The sequence below is a fragment of the Xiphophorus maculatus genome, chromosome 15 (assembly GCF_002775205.1).
Source record: "Xiphophorus maculatus strain JP 163 A chromosome 15, X_maculatus-5.0-male, whole genome shotgun sequence".
Taxonomy (NCBI): Eukaryota; Metazoa; Chordata; class Actinopteri; order Cyprinodontiformes; family Poeciliidae; genus Xiphophorus; species Xiphophorus maculatus.
The window spans coordinates 11,106,315-11,130,582 of NC_036457.1; the positions used below are offsets into that span (position 1 = coordinate 11,106,315).

At 35.5% G+C, this 24,268-nt stretch overlaps 1 protein-coding gene across 1 annotated transcript in view; it reads right to left on the minus strand.

Annotated features, from left to right (window-relative positions):
- The window catches only part of fig4 (FIG4 phosphoinositide 5-phosphatase), a 44,990-nt gene that overhangs the window by 9,582 nt on the left and 11,140 nt on the right, over nt 1–24,268 (minus strand). The window contains exons 8-20 of the mRNA XM_023348115.1: nt 21,991–22,091; nt 21,156–21,318; nt 18,212–18,309; nt 14,433–14,566; nt 12,886–13,002; nt 11,645–11,690; nt 10,830–10,978; nt 10,469–10,635; nt 7,686–7,824; nt 6,866–6,924; nt 5,834–5,981; nt 5,558–5,641; nt 3,670–3,865 (exon numbers count right to left, since the gene is read on the minus strand). Coding sequence (XP_023203883.1) covers nt 3,670–3,865; nt 5,558–5,641; nt 5,834–5,981; nt 6,866–6,924; nt 7,686–7,824; nt 10,469–10,635; nt 10,830–10,978; nt 11,645–11,690; nt 12,886–13,002; nt 14,433–14,566; nt 18,212–18,309; nt 21,156–21,318; nt 21,991–22,091 — 1,601 coding nt within the window. The remainder of the gene's footprint in view (nt 1–3,669; nt 3,866–5,557; nt 5,642–5,833; nt 5,982–6,865; nt 6,925–7,685; nt 7,825–10,468; nt 10,636–10,829; nt 10,979–11,644; nt 11,691–12,885; nt 13,003–14,432; nt 14,567–18,211; nt 18,310–21,155; nt 21,319–21,990; nt 22,092–24,268) is intronic.

The window sequence follows — 24,268 nt, forward strand, 5'->3', positions numbered from 1 at the left end:
ATTAACTACAAAAACAACTGAAAAAAAAAATCTAAAGTGTCCTTCATTTATTAGCTGATTCAAGTGCATATGGACATTCTGGAGAATACTCAGTGTTTCTTGGAAATACATAAACTTAGAATAATTTTTCTTTGAAAGTTCCTGTCGCCTTTCAAGAATGGATGGATGAGTAAACAAACCTTTTCATTATTCTCAAGGAACTCTTTATTTGACTCAAATAAAAGCAATTATTTTTAATCTGTGGAACTTCATAAATAGCTCAAGTAATTTTGCTCACTATTTAGTCCTCATTTTTAACATGCCGTTGTTAATAAAATGTAACAATTATTTTTTTCTATTTCTTTTTCATTTTTTTCCACTGTACTTAAGAGATGATTATATAATTTTCAAATAAAACTCAACTTTTTGATTGACTGAAATTAAAATTGAATCTAAATCAGGCAGGAGGTATGAATAAATTTGGGATCAGTTGTACTTATAAATATGCCAATGAAGAGTAAAGCTTTAATGTAAAAAATTAGTTGATGGTGACATGAAATTGGAGCAGGACTAGTTTCATAAGACAGAAAGACTATTTACAAGTAGGGGCAGAAATCCCCTACTTTGTATACAACAGAACCAGACGGCGTACGTCCGACACAACAAAATCCTTTAACAGCGGAGCCCAGCTGTTGAGTCACCAGCCAAGAAAGCACTTTAGACTGTGGGAACAATCACCTCATCTCAAAAACTGTGAATCACAGCTTCATTACATGTAAATGAGGGCAGGAGGATAGAGTGTGAGCTGATGTCATGAAAACCATAAAGAGGATTGAATTTGTTTACATTTTGCTCTTGAAATATATGTCTAATGCATTTCTTATGAAGAGTGCTCTTGGAGAATGTTGTTCCCATGGTACATTTGAGCCATCTTGTTGACATAGTGACATTGTACCTGTACTAGATGTTCCTGCAGAAATACAGAATCTGGGTCAATGGGAGGATGGAAACAAGCGAACAGTCCACACGGGGCGTGAAACGGATACAGATATAGACGTGGCAGATTCACAGATTCATGCCTTCCGCAAAACAGCCAACATATGGTAACCTATATACTCGTAGGTGTTGGTTCAGAAAGCGTTTATGGGAAACAGTATTCAAATGATGCGCACAGTCAGATTAATACTTTACATTGAAAGTTGAATTTCCGTTTCTATTAATTTTATAGAAAAATGCTGCAAATCCTGTTTGTGTTCCAAGCAATTCTTCAGATGAGATTTAGTTTTAATGATTGAAGGCAATCAATGAACTTCAGATTCACTGATGGTACTTTAGGTTCAAGGGCAAAAAATAATGGATTTTTTTTTTAGCAAAAAAACCCCAAAACAAAACAAAAAACCAAGATTTTGAAGAAAAATTTCCAACTTTTTAGATTCTCTAATACTGGGAAAGATTGGAAATAGAAATTGAAAATTATTTGCTACTTTCCTTTCTGATAACTTTCTCAACAAATTGCTTTTGTATCAACATTCCACCCTTAAAAACAGAAAGATAAGTTTTGGTTTACAGTATATATAAATCCAAAGCTGCTTGCTTCATGGTCCTTACACTGTTTGGAGAACTTTCAGCCTTTTGTTTTGTTTTTTGGGTTTTTTTTTTTTTTACATTTTCTTTCATCCAGTTGATAAAGCATAGGCAAAAAGCTTGACAGCTGATTTATAGATATTTTTTCTAAAGGTTGTACCAGTATGTAATTTGTAAAAAACAAAAACTGTAGCAAGGAAGAAAGACAAGAAAGAGGAACAGACAGACTGATGGAAGAGTTGAAAGATGGACAGACAGAATGCCGGACTGACAGACGAAAGGATGAGCAGACGATAAAATGGATAGATAGCTGAAGTGATGGATGGGCAAATAATAGATTGATGAATGGAGGGAAACATGGCCAGAGTTACACACAAACTTATAGGTTAATGGATGAATGGTTGACTAATGGATGAATGGACAGATGGACAAATGGATGTCTCAATCTGATTTCCATTAAGTACGTCTGCAGTGGTTAAAATATCTAAAAGGAAAAAAACTACACTTGTAGAAAACAGAATCAAAGCCTTGGCACAATAAATCTAAAACATGTTACTCATATTGAAAATGGCTACCTTTTTTATTTCTGTGAATTAGGATTACTACCAACTCTAACCTACTTTGATATTATTTTCGGAGCAAAAGCACAGATCAAAATCAAGCTAAGAAATCAACCGAGGGAAGTGAAGCCCAGAAAAGCAGACACCTGCATGTGACTCTCACCTGATATACTAAAAGCAGACAAATCCCACTGCACGTGCCCTACATGCTTCAGACTCCATAGAGACAATTTGATTTAAAGGAGAAAACAGATGGAACTGTGACACACTCCCTCTGAGAGAAATAAGGTGCTGAAAAAATACTTTGACCATTTCTTCACAATAATATCTATTAAATTATTCATGAAATTCCTAATAAATACTTTTAGCTACAAATTAATTTAGTATCGTAAAATAACATATATTTTTGTTTTATGTCCTCTATAGTGTTTGTTCATAAACACATATAGAACAATGCATCTAATGTGAGACCTTAAGAATGACTGAAAAGTAAATGATTAATCTTGACTTTTGATTCCATCAGTCAAGCTGTTTCCAGTACAGCTTACAGAGGTCTGCTGGGACTCATTTACACACCAACTTTGAAGGACAGTAATCAATGACACTAAGTGTAGCTGCTCCAATCAAACTTAGCAGAAAAAGAAAAAAAGAACAAAAGTTGTGACCATGACAGAAATTGATTGGTGTAATTTGAATGCTCCTGCAAAAAAAAATTCCAATTAATGTGTGGATGTTGCACACAAAAACACACGCCAACGCATAAACAACTTAAAAGTGCTAAAAGAGATCTTCACTTTCATCACCTCTTCAATTTTGTAGGCCATAAACAATACAATTTACTAGTTTGGTGTGTCATCAACATTCCGAATATAGTGCCTTGAAAAAAATGCTTATGGTGCTTGAATTTATTTTATGTATCCTTAAAAGTATCATGTGTGCCATTTTAGACTTTCTCATACTGGCAATGCTATTATCTAAGACTTCTTATAGCACCAAACTGATGTTGAAACATCAGCCAAACAACACTGCTGTTGACATTTTAGGGTAGGAAAGAGAGAATTGCATTAATTGGGACTTTTCACTTATTTTGGGGTGAAAATCGACTTTATCTTCAGCACTCCATGCTGTTTCATAGAGTGTGACTAGGCTGATATTTCCAGATCAGTTTGATGTAAACCAAAGGGAATAATTTTCTTGAGAGACACTTAAATACAAGTGAAAACACGGAAATAAGGAGAGGTAAGGTACTCACTTTGCAAGGCAAAATGCCATTAAGGCCTAAAATACAAGCAGTTACCATTGCATTTATTTCCCTTAGGCCTGTAGGAGCCATTATTTATATTTGGATTGCCACACGGAAGGAAGCAATTCTCTCTCCATCATTAAAAAAAAAATAGTCACAACAGTTATAAAACTATTCAGTTGGTAGGAGATGTGATTTAGACCTCATTTAGCAGATAATACATCAGATCTCAGAGGAAGTCACATTTGATTGCAGTAATATTTCCCACTGACTTATTTTTGACAGTATGTGGCTTTATCTTACCTCTTGCATGCGACCACTCTCTCCAGACTCTGTCAGCAGCTTGATCGGGGTAGAGCGCTGTGAAACAGACCCTTCATCGTCCCGATCCTCCTCCGAGTCGTCCTCAGACGTACTAGAGATGACCTCCTCACTGGGGGGAGGAGGCGCACTGGCTGCCGTCTTCCTTTGGAGAATGGTTTCCTCCTTACTGCTCTTGCTGTTCAACAAGGAAACACATTATTAGTAACTCTTATATGAACCTTAAATAAAGTGCAAGTAAATTTCTCAAATACCGACAGGCACCATAGCTTGACAAAGACGCCATGATGAGATATTCTTATTATGTAGAAGTAATCTCTCTGAAGTATTTTCTCACTTTGTACAGAAGAGACATTTAGATAAATTCAAACAATCTCTCCCCATTTTAAGTCCTACTTAACCAACTAAAAATGCCTGTTTCCATTGTACTTTAAGTTGAGGTCGTAGCTTGTAACTCACCTCAATAAAAAAAAAAAAATTTAATAAATTGCAAAAAAAAATGGCAGACTAGCAACAGCAGTAATTAGCAAACACCTGGCTGAATTCGAGCCTACTGATGCCACTTCTCAGTCCAACGCTCCTAGGAACAGTTGTAAACTGCATCATGGAGAAGAATTGTTTTAATTTCGTGCTGAAAGGGGGATTGTCAGAAAGGGCAAGACCTTCTAGGAAAGAAAGAGTCTAATTTCAATGCATCTGATAGGACAATGATGCAAGTTATTTTTGATATGAAATAATTGTTCTTATTTGCTCTTATATGCCTGGAAATAAAATAGTATCCCCCTTTAAAACCATGATTTTGAGTTTAAGAATACTGTGCTCCAACTAGAGCACTAACAGCATATTGTTCTATTTTAAGGAGCAAGGACCCTGCAAAATTATTCATTCTCCATTAGTATTTCCTCAAATTTTAATGTATTTTGGGGGTAAATACATCAAAGACATGTAGCATGAAGAGGGACGGATACATGTGTCTCATCGTAGCTCTCTGACTATAGATGTAGTCGTGTTTTTCAGGTTGCTGCAGATGGCCATAGAGTGACGCCGACCCCGTTATGCGTCACCGAGAGGATGGTGTGTTCAAGATGACATGTTGTGCCATTTTGTCCCCACACACAGGGTTCTCTGGGCTTAAAGTTCAGCTTTGTTTTTTTTTTTCTTTTAGAAAAGCACCTTCTTCACATGATTGTTACATATCCTGTATGACTTGTGACAATTTTATATGGGACCTCTTATCATTAGCTCTCAACAACGGCTTTCATTTTGCCACTATTTTTTAAAGCTCAGATGAAAGAGCTACAAGATTGATTTCCAGTTTTAATTCCTGTTCTGTCAAGAGATTATTCCACATGAGCTGTCGAGCTCTACTGCTCCTCCAAAGTTACCATAAGGCTATTAAAAACAGCTGTGTTTGTACAGAGATTAAATTACACACACAGGTCACCACTTATCTCAATCACTTCATAATATTTTGTTTTGAGGTCAAATTATGACTCAGCACAGAACATTTGACAGCCCATATACGGTATATATACTTACGGTAATGTTGCACTGAACTAATGCGGAGATGACCGTAAAAGCAGTAAGCATTATTCTTTTTCTTAGTAATGTTTGTCTGTTTAAGCTTTTGATATCAGAAATGCATGCATTCACAAACAGAGCTCATCAATGTGTCCGCTCAACAAAAACACGGAAAAGGACAGACCGTATTTTCTGGTAACCTGAGAACATGATGATTAATGAAGCTGTGTGTGTGTTTGCGGGCGTGTGTGTGTAAGGGCATGGTGACATAGGATTCACCGTACAGAAAAACAAAACAATAACATCATCCCCAGTGTGCTAAAATGGACATAGTTAAAGAAGGATTCACCCCAGCACTGATTTTCCAGTTTCCTCTGGCTTGCGGACTGTGAATGGACTTGGATCCACTCCCACGGCTTTTGGCATAAATTCCCTGTATGAACAAATAAGAAAATATAGTCACTCAACATCCTTTTCTATCTCGGTAATAAACAGGTAATAAATTCATCAAAAATTTTAAATCGGTTCATTTGCAATTTCTACATCAACAAATGAGTAAACTCAATATGGCACAATCGATTTCACCTCCAAAATCCTCAGTGTTTTGGTGTTTGTACTCATGTACCTTGCAGAGTTGGTCATCGCAATGCAGAAAGTGTCATCAAAGGATGTGAGCTCATAAGGTTTGAAGAACTCTGTGTAGATGTCAACACTTTCATCAAACTGGTTCATCCTCTTTACTTTGACGGTCTTCATTGTGTTCTCACAAGCAACTACGCACACAAAAAAAAAAAAAACACATACTGAGGAACATTAACAGCCGGACACAAAATAAAAATGACATCAAGAGTTTTTATGTGCCACATTAATGAGCACTGCAACATTTGAAAACATAATTATGTGAAATGAGGTTAAAAGCAGATGGTTTCTTACAGTAAAATTGAATATTGTTAATAAGAAAAGCTATAGAAAAAGTGAAATAGTAATTGTCCTTTAAATCTAATAACCGGGTGTACCAACCTGACAGCAACAACTACCATCAACCAACAGGGAAAGAGTTTTTTGTGTTGCTGTGAAAAAATTATGTCCCAATCTTATCTTTTAATTCAGTCAGCTTGGAAGGTTTTTAAGCACTAAAACATGCTTCAGGTTATTTCACAGCATGCTTCAGGTCTTTTCACAGCATGTTTTTAGAGTTTTTAAAAACCACACTTTTATTATATGCTTGGCTTTACCAAAGGATCTCAGCATGACATCCAGCCCCCTCCGGCTTCTTTCTTTCTTTCTCTCTTTTTTTTAATTACAAATCTCGCATCTGTTTGTTTGTTGCGTAGCCTTACATGTTATTTTCAAGTAAAAAAAAAGAAACAGAAAGAGCAGAAAGAAATAAAACAAACAAATCATATATTCAAATTCAGATTATACAGTCTAAAAAGGCACAACTTGTAGTTCTCTTTTTTTTGCTTTAAACGCGACAAAAAAGGAGTGATATAGATATGCCGAGGTTTTCAGAGGGCACATTTCCTAGAAATACAATTCCAATTCTAATTCCAACAAATTATTTGGCTTTTTCTTTTTTTGTACATTTTTGTGCCGTTTGGAAATAACGTGTAGCCTAGTAAGTAGAGAGAGCAGTTGAATGCACAGACACAGTTACCTTCATCATAAGGTACAGGCAGGTAGGACAGGACTCCCTCTGACCACCAAAATGTGTAGCTGGAAACAAGTTAGACAAAAAACATTTATTAAGCTCCTCTGAGAACCACTGATGTGTTCTCTTTTTGTCTGCACTCTGAAGCTTTACTTAACCCAGATTTAGAAATTGGCTTGTCATGACCGCCTACTGTAGTGCTGAATACACCCGACTCCTATTCACCATTATGAAAGAAGAAATGCATTCACTGTGATTTTACTATGTGATTTGCCCCTTATGCTAGCCAGAGAGAAACTGGACAATATGTGACAGCCCAACTGATTACAGCTGCAGTCATGCTAATTTCTTGGAATAATGAGTCTGGTTTCTGGGACCATTGTTGCCACAGAAGCTACTGGTCCGAGAAAGAAAATTAGGTCCACTTTTGTGTAAGCATGAAAACAACAAGAAAGCATAGAACATGAATACACACACATGTAGCAAGTGATACTGGGTCAAAACCTCAAAAATAATAGTATCCCTGTTACCAATGAAACAGGAACACTGCACAAAGTTAAGCACAAAATTATTTATACCCCAGGTACATTTACTTTTATTACCATGTTTAATTTAAACAAGAAACGTGTTTCTTATTCCTTTCTTAATAAGATGCTCTTTCAAATGACGCTATCATCACATTTGATGCCTTTATGTATTGAGTTGTTGTCAAGAGACTCTCTCTGTGTTAACTAGCAATTCCCAGTATTTTAAGCCATAAGATTGATGTCTGTTTGTGTAACATGAAGGGGGAGTTATACTTATAAGCATAAAGTCATTTCCTTACCTGTGTCTGTTCTTTTGAAGGGCCATGGTGCTCTTCTGATGAAGATAAAAGTCAGTGGGAAGCTCCCACAGATGTGCCTTACCCTCTGACGGCTGGTAAACTTGAAGGAACAAGTTGATGGCGTCTTGTCTGTCTGCGTCTGAAGGAACCAAACACAACCATCAGTCACACAAGATTAGAAAATATAAAAATATAAACAAGTGAGAACAGAGATATATTTCACTGTCTAGAAATACAAATGTTTTCCATCCTTATATATTTTAAAAAAAAATGCTTATATCAAATTGTAAATCTTCAGTGGTTTTCCAGACAGCATGAAATCCATGATAGTAGATGTTTTTTTTATTTTGGTATAAAAAAGTTGTAAAACATTTTTCTCTCTATTAAAGATCATAACTATGAACAGAAAAGTCTTAATGAACATTTTCTTTTCCCAATAAAGCTGTCTGGCTTACCAATCAAACAATAATAAGTCAATCTCCTAACAACCTTACCAAAATAAAAAATTTTAAAAATGCAGCAGTTTGATTTCTGGCTGTACAGCTGCAACATAATCCCAGTAAATGTTTGTACACTCAGCCTGAGGCACATGTTCCGCATGTTGCCCAGTCTGGTGCCAGTTATTCCACCTTTCAATTGTGAAGTCACGTGCATAATGGTCCAGCAGTCAGTGGATAATTAGAAGCTAATTTCAGGCCCATTAAAGCATGCCAAACAGCCTTTTTTTCCCATCAGGCAATGATAAGACTTGGGTTACTGGTGAATCACTGATGTGCACAGGAAGGTCTGGCTCACGTGCTCAAATTCAACCCAAAGGTTTTATGTTAGGGTGAGACCTGGACTCTGCAAGTCAATCAATTTCTTCTGCAACTAACTCGGTCATCTACACCTTTACGGCTCATGTCTATGCACTCATGTGCAGTCATGATGGAGGGAGTCCTTGACAAACTGTTCACACAAATTTCTCCAATTTTTCACATGGTAGAGAGATAAACTGTACCAGCTAATGTAAAAGCATGAGCTCACAGCGTGATGAATCTTTGTTCATCACGTAGTATGAATAAAGATTACACATAATGAGATAACTAAAGTACAAATCTCTTTTCTCATGTGCAGCTCTGATGAAAATGTGACAAGTGTAATCTTTTACCAAGCTTTTCAACAAAACTTGCAGTTTAAGTTTAAAACTGCTAAATTTGTTTTAAAAATCCATTTTCAATAAGATAATTCTCTAATCACATTTAATAAATTGAAGACTACTTTATCCACAATATACATTCAGTAAGATATTTTCCCTATATATATATATATATATATATATAGATATATATATCCATATATATATATATCTATATATATATATATATACATACATACATACAGTATATATGCATTTGAAAAAGTTGTTCATTTATTTTTTACCATCTTTACTTTCTTTGACAAAACATTTTACCAACAACAACCACAAAAGCAGGTGAGCAGTAATTGGACTTAGAGAGTGAAAGAAATTATTTTCCTCTTTCAAAATTAGAAATGGATCAAGTGACAAACATTTTGGCAAAGGGCCTTGAATCGTGATGTGTTTTTAATAATCATTGAGCAACAGAGAGGCACGATTTCAACTCTATTTAGAAAGCTCATAGTGGCAATTAGTTTGATGAGATGTAATTGGTCTCCAAGCCAAGTAAAAAATAAAGGGCATCACGCTCACATAGTAATTTAATGTTTTTCTTTTAGAAGACACCAGGTAGTGAGTGGGAACAGCAAGGCATTTTTCAGTTTATTATCTACATATAACTTTATTAAGTTTCTCTGTGGTCTTTGTCAGTTTCTTCCTGGAAATGATGAAATTAATACTTTAAAGAAATGGGACACTTTCTGTGATATTGTTTCAGTGAACCCAGTACATAAGTGAAGTACAGGGTTCCCACCGGTATTTAGAAAAAGAATTCCATGACTTTTCCATGACTCTCCATGACCTTCGGTATAATTTTCCATGACCCACGTACAGCAGGTTCATAAAGAAAAGTGTATGACTGAAAGACCAAACCCTGCCAAGTCGAACCTTGCGAACATGGAAAAGTGCAGGCAGATAGGGAGGAAACATAAATGACAAAAATTTTAAAATGAAGCCCACACAGACAGGTATGAATTGAAAAGTGTCAATATATTGACTGAAGAATCATATGCTGATAATGTCATAAACAAAAACATATTAGCAGTAATGCAAACACAAGATCGTGGGCCCCTGGGCTTGAGCCAATGTGCGGGCCCTGTACAGTAATCAGCCACCGTCTCCCATTGCTCTGCCATGACAGAGGGCTAACAGACAGTCTCGGACATTTCACTCTGACAAAAGTAACCGACCCATCAGCTGATCTAGATTTGTAAAATATCCGTCTGACCTGAATAAAAGCCAAGACACAAAGTAGGAAGTTGACTAAGCAAGTAAATTAGAGCAGCTGTGATTATCTGCCATTACACCCGAACGTCCTAAAACTGGTTGAGTCACTCTAGGATGTCATGAAAATATAAGTCAGATAATTGTTTTCTCATAACCAACATGTAACGACAAACTGGGGTGTGATTTATATTATCACAAGTCACAAGTGAGAGCATCATTTTGTTATGAGAGAAAAGAACTCCTAGGCTTTCACATCTTGGCTAGAAACTTGTTCTAATTTAAACAATAAAGTGTGACAAATGAAATATTTTTCTAGCTGTATTTAAGAAAATGTTTTTTAAAAACTGTGCAGAGCTGCATGTGTCAATGCCATACATACCTGAGAAAGCATTGCTGTAGTACCGTGACAACGTCTGCATGATGTCTTTGGAGTGCTGAGTCCAGGGTGCAATTTTGCGGTAGGTTTTCACCCTGTGGACCAGCTGAGAGCCGCCATACTGCAGAGATAAAGTATCTCCATGGTCCTCATACAGCTCCTCAAATAACCTAAATTAAGAAGGTTACGTATAAAAAAAAAGTTGATTTCTGTGACTGGTCAGACAAAAATATTACACATGACAGCAATAATAATATTATTATTATATTATTTTGCTAAACAGATGTCAAATGTGTTAAGCAAATTTTACTGAAGTAAAATCTCCAATCATAGTAAATATGTGAAAGCATTAAGCTAGCTTTACCTGACACAGTCTGTATCAAACTGTAACTTGGGCTTATCAATCATTCCCAGTGCATACAGTTGATAAGCCAGTGCACATTTTCCCACCATAAACTGGGCTGTATTGGTTCGGTCCAAACAATCCACACAGTTGGTTCTCAACACACCAGTCTGCAACAACAAAGTCTTCATTAACCTACAAGAGGTTTATTTATTTCAAAGACCAAAAAGGAAATAAATTTGAGCACAATTGTTGGTAACAAAGAGGAATATTTAAAATTCAAAAATAACTAAGTTATTGCGTAATTTTGTTACCCAAGTCTTAAATATTAAGAGGCAATACTCTCTCTGCGAGCTGCTTTTAAACCAGTTTTATACTCTTTTAAACTAGTCATCCACAAAACAATGATCTTTTTTTTTTGCTTTCTTTTAGTAATTTTAAAGTTCATCCTCCCAGTTCAAGCCTATAAGACAGATGGTTTAATTAGCCAATGACATTCAGCTTGAAAAATTGAATCTTGCAAATTATTTTCAATAACAATTTCTTTTTTTTTTACTTTCCTTTCAGTTTTGTTGTAGCTCTATGAAACAAGAAATATTTTCTACCCTTATTATTATACTTTTTTATTCTTTTTAATTTATGAATATTTATGAAGCTATTCAGATTCTGGTTTAAAGCTAAGCTTAAAACAGTATTCATACTTGTAAGTGAACAAAACAGTGGCAGTAGTAAAAATGTTAATCACATGTCTTAAGGTCATTTAAAGAAATATTTGCTAGACAAAGTTGTTTTTACCATTTACAAAGTTACACCAAAACTACCGGTATGTGATGTACCTGTAGTCGTCCAGTGGACGTAACAGATCCACCTACATCTCGCCACCTGAAATTGGAAAAAAAAATTAAAAAATCAATAGGTAAGAATTCGAATTCCAAAATACTTTACTGATCCCAAGGGAAAATGAAATAAAATGAAATAAAAGGAAAGTTTTATTGATATTCAATATTTTAAATGCTGTAATTTCCAGACTATAAGCCACTACTTTTTAAACATGCTTTGAACATTGCCTGATGTGACCAATATGTGGATGTTTACCAACAGGTTTTGAAAGTCTGGACTGCCGAATGATGAAGAGGACAAATTAAAGTAAATTTTTCCAAAAAGTTACTCAATTAAATATAACCGAATGAAAGCAATTGCTAACTACCCACCTCTGTTTTTCAAAGGCCTAAAAATATTTGAATGCATATATTTTCTTAGGTTAAATACGATCATTCAATATCTGCTTTTTCAAAGAGGCACTTTAAAATGAATGGGTACCTCCAGCTGTTTAAATTAAGATTTAAGACAACCACAACAGAAATTAAGGAGTGTTGTAATACAAAGTGTACCTTGTCACTGCAGGAACTCAATGACTTCATTCAGAATGAGACAGAATTGGCTAATGCGGTTGGTAACATATCCCAGAGCAACAACAAAACAAAACCAAGGTGTTTAAAAAAAAAACTAAATTCAGACATGAACCTTCCCCCATGTGTCAGATGAAGACTACAGGTGCCATCATTAGTCGTCCATCCACTGCTATGAGTGTGTACAGAGGAATCGTGGTAATGCGTGCATGCATTTGTATAAAGAAAGGCAAGTGAGCAAGCATTGTGTAATGCAGAAGAAAGGGTAATAAATATTGGCTAGGGTATGGCTGCTGGGTTACATAACAGGACGGTAATAGCGGCTGCAAGCGATTAAAATATGCAGACGGTGAAGGAACCAGTCTCTCAGAGGAGAGATGGCAATCTGCTTGGCTTATTAGCAAAAGTTTCCTTGCATTAGACCCGCCATCAGGCATCATTTCCATTATGAATTAATATCTTTCAAATCCAAGCAATACTAATACACTTGACTCTGCATAAAGAAGAAAAGATTGATCACATTCGCAAAGACTTGAAAGTAAAATATTCCTGACACAGCTTTGCAGTTTGTTTAATCTGGGTGTATTGATTACAACTATGTATGTTTTACATTTGCTTTCACTGAAAGAAAATAAAAATCAGTAGAAAGTGTGAAAACAAAGATTCACCTGTCATCTGGTCTCAGGGTGTGGCAGTAGAAGTCAGAGCGATTGATGAAGAAACCTGTTCGCTTCACCACATTTTCTGCTATCATGCTCAAACGGTCTAAAACGTTGCATAATTTGCTGGAAAATAAAAAAGATTTTTAACGTTATTTGACCATATCCGTAAACAGGTGGTAAGATGTTCCTAGATTTTCAAATGATACATTTTCATATAAGGATATCTTATTAACTGAATTCTTTTCAATGTAAATAAAAAAAAATGTTGATAAATTTCTTCTGAAAAAGGTTTTAATTCAGCGTTTTATTGAGAGGTATCTACTTTGTTGCTTTGGGTTTCTTTTTTGCACTCTACCTTCATCACTTGAACCAACACAAAAGTTGCAACATTTTCCTCAAAAAAGGAAACTCCCTTTATTTTTCCTTATGTTTAGCAAAGAAAACTGACTAATGGCCACTTAAACTTGTGTTACCTACGTACAGGTACAAGATGTGATGTGTGATGCCTGGCAAAACCTGTCAGCCTTTTGGTGCTGAATACTGTTCTTGGCAGGTACATTCAAGTGTGAGAATCACCACAAACTGCCAGTTAGAAAAGTCAGGGAAAAACAGGGATTCTTAACGTTTTTTTTATTTTTTTTATTTTTGTTTTTTTAATAAGAAAACAAATCAAGGGAAGCAAGTTTATCTTGAGAGCTGGACTTGTCTACATTTAAATGATGTGGAAATGTATAGGTAAAATACTCTGGCCTAATTTGGTGATTTTTTTGAGGCAACTGTTGACTTGTCAGTTGATATTGCTATTTTCCAACCACACACTCCAGTTTGTCTATATTTTGCAGAGGATGCTCTTTCATTCATGCTTCACTATATCTACTGAAGGCATTTCAGTATGAATTTAAATTGAAAATCTATTCTTTCTTGTTTATCCGTTTTTGATGCTCTTTATTCACATTTAGCCTTTTGATAAAGGTGTCTTGGCAGACTGAGATGACTTGGCTATGCAATTAAATGTGCACAAGACTGAGTTATTGAAAAGGGCACGTCTTGTCTAGCTTAGTCCAAAATGGGAGTTTTTATTTTTAATAAATGGATTATAACCAAAGGGCCTAATAATAAAGTCAGGAGTTGAAGATGAAGTTGGGCAGAGAACTGAGATGGTGATAGATTTATAAATCTAGGTAATTTAAATCCAACATCTATTTGTATAAAACTAATTTCATATAACCTGAACTTCTTCAGCAGATTATTGGTTATTATATACATTTTTCCCCATGTATCTAATTTAAGTATGACCAACTCAATCAAAGTGTTTGTTATTGTTTCAACAGAAATATTCTAAGAACAACACATTAATGCAACCTTTGAATGATTGTACTATCAATTGTGTAATTTACCATACATTCTTTACTTTTTCATTTTATTTGCTGTTTATAAGCATGCATCCTGGCAGTTTCTATTTGTCTATAACTTTGCAGGAGATGCTCTGTGACTTTCCCCACTGAGGGACAATTGTATGGTACGGATTCTTTTGCATTCTTAAAATTAATTACCTTTTGGTGTAGCGGGCCATGTCCCAGGCAATGTAGTCAATGCGATGGTCTGGAGGGAGGAACTGATTGAGGTTGATCACAGCTGGGTAGAGTTCTTCACTGAGAATCTTTTCATGTTTTCTCTTTTCACGTTTCTGTAGAATCCAAAAGAGATGTACACCAGGTTACATCACTAGCAGATATCACCAGAGAGCTAAAATGGGACTGAGAAGTGAATTTATGGACAGTGCCCAAGTAGACTAGATGGAAATGGCATCAGGCAGCTTTTTAATCTATCAACCAACTACATCTACTTGATGCACTTTTTTGATATAGCAGATAAAAGCTAAAAACACATACCTTGATGCAATAAAAAGATCTAACCTTATTATGTTAGAATTCCATATTTTCTTTAAGAAGCCCTTGCTCCAACATTTTTAAAATGTTTGGTCATAATGACCACTGCTAGGTTTGGAGAAAAAAGGGGGAAACTTGAAGGCCTGAGAACACTTTCCCAACTTATGATGTTGGTAGCATCATAATTCATTGGTGAATTGGTGCATAGAAGACTTATGTACTTCAGAAAATATATTAAATCATATAGATATTGTTTTTTAGATTTTCAATATCTCAAGATATCAATCTGGAAGTTAAAACTTGGGCAAAAATATGACTTCCTATTGGCTAATGACCATAAGCATACCACCGAATTAGCCCCAAAGTGGCTTAAGGACAACAAAATCGGTCTGTTGGAGAGGCCGTTGAAAAGCCTTGATCTCAGTCCTATTAGAAATTAGTGGGAAAGACTGAAAAACGAAAATGAAAATTTAGACACATTTTGTATTTAAGTCTTAAAACCTGAATCAGTTATACTAGTAAGAAAGAAAAGGCCAAAATCCCAGCAAACTACTCAGAGAATCTAATGGAAGGAGAGCAAAGACGTTTGATCCAAAAAATATCATTTCAAAGTCAATGCTGCCAAATTTAATTTATGTAAATTTTTGATGTAGAAATAAGTTATAACAGTTTGTAAAAATGATTAAATTATTCTGGCATTTAGCTCAGATAAATGCTTGTATTGCTTTTCTAAAACAGAAAACTTTAACTCTAATTTTATGTAAGATGATTGGGAAAAAAAAGTTCTTTCTCTATTTTTGTAGTCTATGTAAACATCTGATTTCAGCCACATGTGCTTCTAGCCTTAAGATAATGACTTATGTCAATAAAAAGGGATGCAGTCAGTGTGTCTCTGTGACTTAGACCATCCATTAAGTTATTTGTGTGCCCCCACACTGTGCCTTTATGACCCTTTACTCTGGGTGATAATTGTCATGGATGCGTCATTAAGCAGGCTCACATCTCCATTCACACCATCTAGCAGCAGCAAAGTAACATGGCAACCAGCGAACTTACCAGAGCATTTCCTAGCACTTACTCTGCAGGGCTTGTCAGACACAATCACACATTCTACACTCAAATGAGATACTATAAGTATCCTATATATGTGCACACACTCACAAAGGCCCCAATGAAGTGTTTACATGTATGAATGGAAAAACATGACTGTCAATGGTTTATGTGGGTGAAGCTTCTGACATTAAACCAGAATTTGCAGCAGTCACACAAGCACGTGTGAACACGAGGAAGCTGGAGATAATGGAAGTAATTATGTCAAATTTTATTCTAAGGCAACAAAAGCATATTTTTCCACACGTTTTTTTTTTTTTCCCTTTTGCCAGTTCAGTTGTGAGTGAATATTCAAATAATTGTGATCACATTAAAACAATTACCTTTTATTATCTTATCTAAAAATATATTTTTTTGCACGCAGTTGACATTTTAATACATTTTATTCCAATTTGATTATAGTAAGAGTCATTCACATGCTTGGCCATGTGTTTCTTTATTCCTCCTCTAAAACATACCTTAGACTTGACAGGACACCTGCTGACCCCAGCGTCCCCACTGAGGGGGGTCGGCTGTCGAGGCTTTATGGTTAATTTCCTTTCTTTTCCCCTCTATCTGTCTCTCTGGGATAAGTGAGGGAGTGTACAGTGAAAGAAGGGGGCAAATCCCTCTTCTATTCCCTATGGTCTGCAGATTTCACATGGCTGTTGCTTGTGAGGACATTGGTGGCCTGTGATTGGTCCCTCATGTCGCAGCTCCCCTTGTGAGTGACAACGTGAGCTGGAAATCCAAGCTACAAATAATATCTCTGGGTAGCCAACAGAAGCTGTACAATGTGATGGACAGCCGGGTGGAAGTAAAGTGAAATATGCACACTTCAATCTGTTTGCTCCCCTTTTAGGAGGGGAAGGTTATAGCAGTGATCCCTACTTTAAAACTATGAGCAGTTTAAATACTGATATTACCACCGCCCTGGGTAGGATTTCAACAGCTGGTGATCTCAAACCACTGAGAAAGTCTCTTGTGACCATAATAGCTCACAGCTAATGAACAGCAATCAATCGAATGCCGCAGAAATTACACATTCCACCTTGTCCTATTACACCGGTCAAGTGATACCACAGGCAGAGCGGATAAAAAGATAAGTACTTAAAGAATGCAGAATATTTCCGGTTTGCTTCCTAAATAATCCACAGAGTAAAATGCCAGTTATCTAAATAACAAAGGGAGGGATTTTATTTTTGTTTTGTTTTTTTACAATGAGCAGATATATTTGAGAAATCAAAATTGTAAAACGTTTTATGATCAAATACATCTAATCTAAAATTCACAAGTGGATTAACCACTGAAAAAGGTCCACGCTTAAATCAATCTAGCCATGCATCCATACTAATAACACCAGCAAATAAAACACAGTTTGAATGGGAATCAACTTATTTAATGTGTATAGTGAAAGTGCTTAAAATTGAGTGAAAATTATGCAATCGTCAGGGTTTCTGTCAGTTAATGCTTTTTGCAATTAAGTATGAATAACTTTTTAATTTATCCTTAACATAAATAGTAAATTAAGTATAACATTAACATTGCTATGTGACCATAAGCAAGGTCATCCTGCTTTAATCAACATCTGTGAATGTAGATTTAAAGCTGTTATGTTCCTTTAATAAACAGGTTGTTTGGTAAATCTAAGAAATCATTTTCAGCTTTTCAAGAACTTTGTTGTGTGAATTGTCTTTTATTCAAGTTAGGAAGTGGTAAATGAAAGTTACACTCCATGTAAGAATTGTAAATGCTGTGCAATTATTCTCCAGAGGTTGTCAGATTCTTTGACAGTTTCAGGGCAAACATAACTGTAGGTGTTCAAGTACCTATAATGTGAATGTAAAGCATAGGTGGGTTTTTCTTCGTGTTCTCTTTGTTCCAAAAGGTTTTGAGAATTAGAAGGTTTGCAGACTTGAACGAATTAAACTGTTCATCCTACAAAAATAAAGGAAGAAAAACCGTATTTTTAAACGGTCCGAAAATGTATATGCTCTGATAACAAAGTTGTTGGCTCAGCTTAAGATTAATACAAATCACTTTTGTAAATCAGATTTAAAAATACTTCAGCAATGTACAAGCCATGAAAGTCCATATCTGTAATTTTAGAAAGTGTACTTACGGTAATTTTAAAAGGGAAGTACAGACATTTTTCCTAAACCTATATTGTATATTTTCAATCTAAGTCACCAATGAACTACCACACTTATATTTTGCAAATTTGCATATGTTCTGGCCTTACATAAAGGTGAGGACAATTGTTGACATGGTTTAGTGGGGTACCACCTTAGCTAGGTTTCCCCTTCACATGAGATTTTGGATCTCAGAGGGACATTTCTGTAAATGCTTATCACCTTAACCAGGTTGAGGATGATGATAGGTGATCCAAACCGCTGCAGCATCTGGTCAAAATGCAGAGCAGCTATATTAGCATATGGATCTGCTTGGTCCACTGTAAAAAGAGAAAAAAACATTTAGAAAATAGACCAGAATGAGATAGGATACACACAAGAATATGAAAAAAATCCTTCTCTGATCCAGGTTGTTTTTAAAAGAATTCAACATTATTATCTTGTTCCATATATGGCAATATGTTATCTTAGTGCGGTGCTAAGGATGTTGGGAATTTAGACATACAGTTCTTACAGTACTGCCTTTGAAGCATTTGGTTGACAATCATACATATCACCAAAGTCATAAAGAACAATATGTAATAAGACATTTTTAAAAAATCCTTCTTATAACAGATGGCATCATACCTGTATAGGAAATGCAACAGTCTAAAATCATGGGGGCTTAAACCATAACTTTGGCAAAATTGCCTCAAAATAACTTCCCCCAAGTGCTTGGAAAAATTTAGTATGCATTTGCAGGAGAGCCAGTTATTCACAAAGGCAGAAAACAAATGAAAAAATAAAAACCTTATGGCAACTTTTTGAAGTAAAATCAATTCATGGCTTTATTTTTGGAATCTGTGCACGTTTCTTTTCAAGGTTGAAACTTTTAGAGTCTAAAACTTAAGAGTCTATGATGTCAAACTTCACCACAGGCCCCCCTGCTTCATGTTCTGTGCTGCGCGTCTTCACTTCCATTTACACTCTTCTGTTCATTCTAAAACCTGCAAAACATTACCTGTCTCCATCTGACACATGCTGAGCCGCAGAACTGCTATGTGGCGCGAAAATTAAGTGTGAGGAAAAAAGGCATCAAATAGGTCAGACTGCCCTAAGCACCATTTCATGGAGTTGAATTTAAGTACAGCATCTTCCACATTAACTGACACCCTTGGTAAAGATGTGGAAAATCCTTGGGACAAAAAAACAGAAATACATTTTTCTGCTGCAGCAGTAAACAAAGTGCTTCAGTTCTTAAACTGCACAGTGTTTGGAGATTATTTTTTTCTCAATAAACATCTCCCTTAATTATATGGTGTGTTTCCCATTATTTTCCATTTTGAAGTTAAGAGCAACAAGAGAAAAGGACTTGTGACTTTGTCACATCATATTTCTACCTCATGTAAACAGAATACTATGAATCACTTAATAAAAATTCCTTGACACTGATTAAATAAAAATAAAAATATTTCAAATAGAAACTGCCGGATCTATTTTTATTCTATTTACAGGACTGCACATGGACAATAACTGTGAAAGCTGGTGCAACTTAAAATTGACAGCTCACAGTTTACAACTTTGTTGTCCCTCATTTCATCATTTTTTCCCCATTATAAATGTGAGTTATTGTGCTGATAACGTCAACAACAGAGGAGCAGAGCAAATCATTCAAGCTATCAACTTCGCAATCATGTCATCTTTAATCCAGTCATTACCCATTACATTACAGATGTGAATTTAGAGATTTTGCTGTCATTTTGAAAATGGAATAGCAAGAAATGGATGGGTATGTATTTACAGCCATAGCGCTGACCTGGCTCTTTCTAACAGACGTCAGGCAGCAACAGAATCAGATAAATATTATAACTGTGTTGGCTGTGGATTGGTCACACCCACTTCAACACTCATCCAGAAGCACACACAAAGAAACTGTATGAAAGTATACTTAGTTAATATTCTTTACATATAAATAAAAGTGAGTTCATTTAAACACTAATTATCTTTGACTTTCTTATGAGTCAAACAAAGACTGAAGCTGTTTCATAAGGACTAAAAGCCAAATAATTACAGTCCTATCTTGAATAAGCAGCTCAGCTTTTAATGAAAAGCACCAGCTGTATTAGTAACCAGAGGCTATTTTTTTTAGAATCTGTCAGTTTAGGTGGACAGTCATGTATTGTTAGGTTTGCATACTGAATATACTCAGTTAAATGTTCAAACTTTGTTTTATTACTTTTTTTTGGCTAAACCAGCTTTAAACTTCTCAACTTTAAATTTTCTCAATTTTTATGATTAAAATATTTTAACTGAAAGGAATAACATTCCAAAATATGAAAAACATAAATGGCAAAAAATTATGAATTCATTAATTTATGGCGTCTTCAATGATAAGATGACCCCCAAAAACAACATTGACACTTCGCTTGAATCAAAACAGAGTGTCAAGAATCCACAAATATATATTGACAATATATACAAACACATAGTATGAAATATAACCAGACTATCCAAGGCCTGGATTAGATTTCCAAAAGTCACATAAGGACTTAGGATCAGAGGACCAGGACAATAAGACAAGCCAAGAGGGATTTTGAGGGATACGTTGAGCGACTAAAAGTCATCTGAGGATGAAAAAAGTCCCTAGCAGAGGAGAAAGGGATTATCAGTTAATACATGTATTGTAAGCCTCAGTGTATTTCTGTTGACACACACACGATAAACCATATCAGTCTCTACTGTCATCAGTCTCACCCGACCACCTCCCATTGGTTGAGGTTATAGAGGTTTTATTCCATTCGTAATGAGACAGATACAAATATGGAAAGCATGAGGGGGTCATCCTGCCCTTATCTACTAATCTTTTTAAATCCTATTTACGTAGGCTTGTACAGGAGACAGAAAGGCCTTCGTAAGAAACCAAAGTCTTATTTTAATATAAAACTGTCATTTTCCAAACAGGTTGTTTTAGGTTTTGAGAAGCAAAATGTAATTCACAGTGGCACTTTTTTATTTCCTGGGCCTCACTGCTGCCTCATAATATTTTAAAAACAAAGGATAAGTTATTAAACTAACTTATTACAAAGACAAGTAGTCTGTGTTTTTTGTTGAGTAAAGCTGAATACATATACACAAAACAATGAAAAAGACTCCCTTTAACAGTGCATGAGATACCCATAAGTCTTACATCTTATGGGTGGCTTTGGCATCATGGTGGAAATGTCCTGAGACCAGTACAGTGGGACAGAACCTCGGACCTGGACGTACGAGGAGTAGCTTCCTGCTGTGAAAGACATAACCGAGGCATCGTGGATGATCTGTTCGGTCTCTACCTCATTAGCTACGTCCCCCTGGGGTAGAAAAGAAAAACTCAATTAAACCATAAACAAGAGATTAAAAATAAGACATTTTCAAATACAGAGAGCAAATGTTCTTTAGCGCTTTATTTAAATGTAAAGAAAAAGGTTGAAAAATATTGGTACAGCCACAGCTGCAGGATGTGCACCGACAATGATCTTCAGAAATTTCTTCAGAAATTGCCACAATCTTGAAAGTTCATTAAGACATATTAGTTGCAGAACTATTTGCTTCTGTAGCAGTACAGGATACAAATCCTTTTTCATTTTCATACAGAAAAAGCAAAAAGCAAAGATGAAGGATGATATGGGTATTTTTTTCTAAAATTAATTATGGATTTTTTTTATTTAAAATGACTGCAACTATATATACACATATCCATTCATGTTCATTCATATGTCCACAAAAATATGACTACCTGTAAATCCCAAACTTTTTTTTAAAAAATTAAAACAGTCCAAAGCAGGAGGATGGAAAACAAAATCTGTGCCTTAAGTTCATCCTTCCTTCCACAAAACACCCACACAGATACTCATGCATACTGAAGAAAGAGGCAGGGATCCAATTAACCCCCTGTGATCAACTTGAGTCATCTCAATCATGCTGATGGCCCTCATCTTTGCTTCCACTATCTATTATCCCAGTTGCCACGGAAACGGTTGTACCTCGCAATTGGCACCTCTTTTCAGGAAGCGGGTCCCGGCGAATTTGCTGGAGCGCCTGGCAATGAGGGTGATGTGAACCGGTCGACCGTAGATCAGAAGCTCTGAAGTCAGTGGGTTAAGGATTAAATGAATAAGTATGCTGGCAAAAGCAAAATGAAAGTCTTAAATCTGAACATTCTGATGCATCTGAGCATCTGAATTTTACGTATGTCTTAACAAATCAAAATGTTATTATGTTTTGTTGTTTGTTATTAAATTTAAAAACAAACTCGCATTACATAGGTACAAATTTCAACTGTTAATTTTTGTGTATGTTGATGAGTTGCGTTTTACATATTATTAAATCTAAAATATTTTTAAGACTGAAATTTTATATTATACACATATTGCTGTCTAACATGAAATAAAAGGGAAGAATATTGCCTTAACAGCTTTTCAGCAGATAGTCGCTGATACCTACCAAAGGAGGTTAAGTCATAAAGGTTATAACTAAAGAGAATATTAATGGAAAGTTAAGTGGAATCCTGGTAGAAAAATGGTCATTTGCAACTGAGATGCCGATGGCATATAGGGAGCTATTTAAATAGCTGGACAAAACTGTACAAGGTATGGACTTTGGCTAGAGTCAGAGACACTCCTGAACCAGAAACATCTTACTTTGACCAAAGAGTAAAGGAAATGAGCTGTTGCTAAACTGTCCAAATTCCTCTTTTCTGATGAAAATTGCTGCACTTTTTGGAACATCAATATCTGGTGGAAGATTGCCGAAGAAGGACTTAAAGTTTCGTGAGGTCTGATATAAAGTTTCCACAGCCAGTGGTGATTTGGGGAGTTGTTATTTGCTGGTGACTTAACCATATCCAAAGTCAGCACAGCCTTCTACCAGGACATTTTAAAGTACTAGCAAGATTTATTGAGATGCTGATCTCATTTTCTAGACAGAAATACCAATACATCAATTAATTATCATGAGACTCCTGTGTTTGATTAACCATTAGACTTGCCCGACTCAAACCCTAAAGGAGAATCATGTTAGATATGATAAAAGGAAGATGAGAGACTCCAGACACAACAATGAGACGACCTGAAAGCCGCCATCAAAGTAATCTTCACTAACAACTCTGTGCAGCCTCAGAATGACTACCTCCAAACCACCATTGATGCCATAAATCATTCAAGAGCCGACTCAACCAACTATAGAGACGATGTACTACACAGTATCCGGACATACTTTTCAGTATTCCAATATTTCTTTCACTTTTTTTAAATCTAATCTGATGCTTTTATACAGGCCTTGATTTATTAATGTTTTTGTATCTCATATCTTGTAGTCATAGAAACTAGCATATTATTGTGAAAGGGAATCACTTAAGATGTGGATGCATTTGACTGATGATATACAGAAAGAGGAGGGGTGTTAAATAGTGCATATGCAACACAAACAAGATTAGGTAGTGTCTTGTCTTGCACATTATTTTTGGAGTATGTACTTTGCTTATGTTTCATACTTTTAGATATACCCAATCTACTGAATCTCGTTGCATTGCACCATCTGGCTCTCTTGTTATTGCACTGAAATTCCAGTGAAGGCCAAGCAGTTTCTAGGAATCATCTAAACTCACCCACACATTATCAGCGTGTAGCAGCACAAACATAACGTGCGAAATAAAAATAAAAAATAAAAAATAGAGATGTTGAGAAAAGCACTTACTCTCTTATCAGTCTGTGTACTTTAAATGAAGAACTACAGAGCAAACAAAAGACAAAGGCTGGCCTAGAAATATTTATTTGTTCAGAATCAGTCACACCTGAAAAGAATATTAGTAAAAAAGTAACATATTTCACTCGGTTTGATATGATTTGTGCTGATGGTGAATGACTTGAAATTTTAATCTGAGCCTAAGGCAGACTGCTACCCGAATCAATCAGTCTCCTAATGCTTTGTTGGAGTAAATCATGAATCATTATAACAAAAGCTGTTCATAAGTCGAGAGAAAATTATTCATGTGGAACCAATTTAGTGATATGCATCCAGAATATATTTATTTAAAAGATTCAAAAAGATTGGATTAAAATGTGCAAAAGCTTAGCTTTTAATCAAAACACTGACATTTCCTTCGATCTTAAAAAAAACATGCACAATAAACTTGCTCCCAGCCATTAACAGAAGGAGAGGTTATATAATCACCAGTGTCTTTACACCTGATAACTTTTGCTGAAACCCATCAAATTTATATTGCTTCAGCTTAGTTACCAAATCCTGCAAATTTCCCTTTGA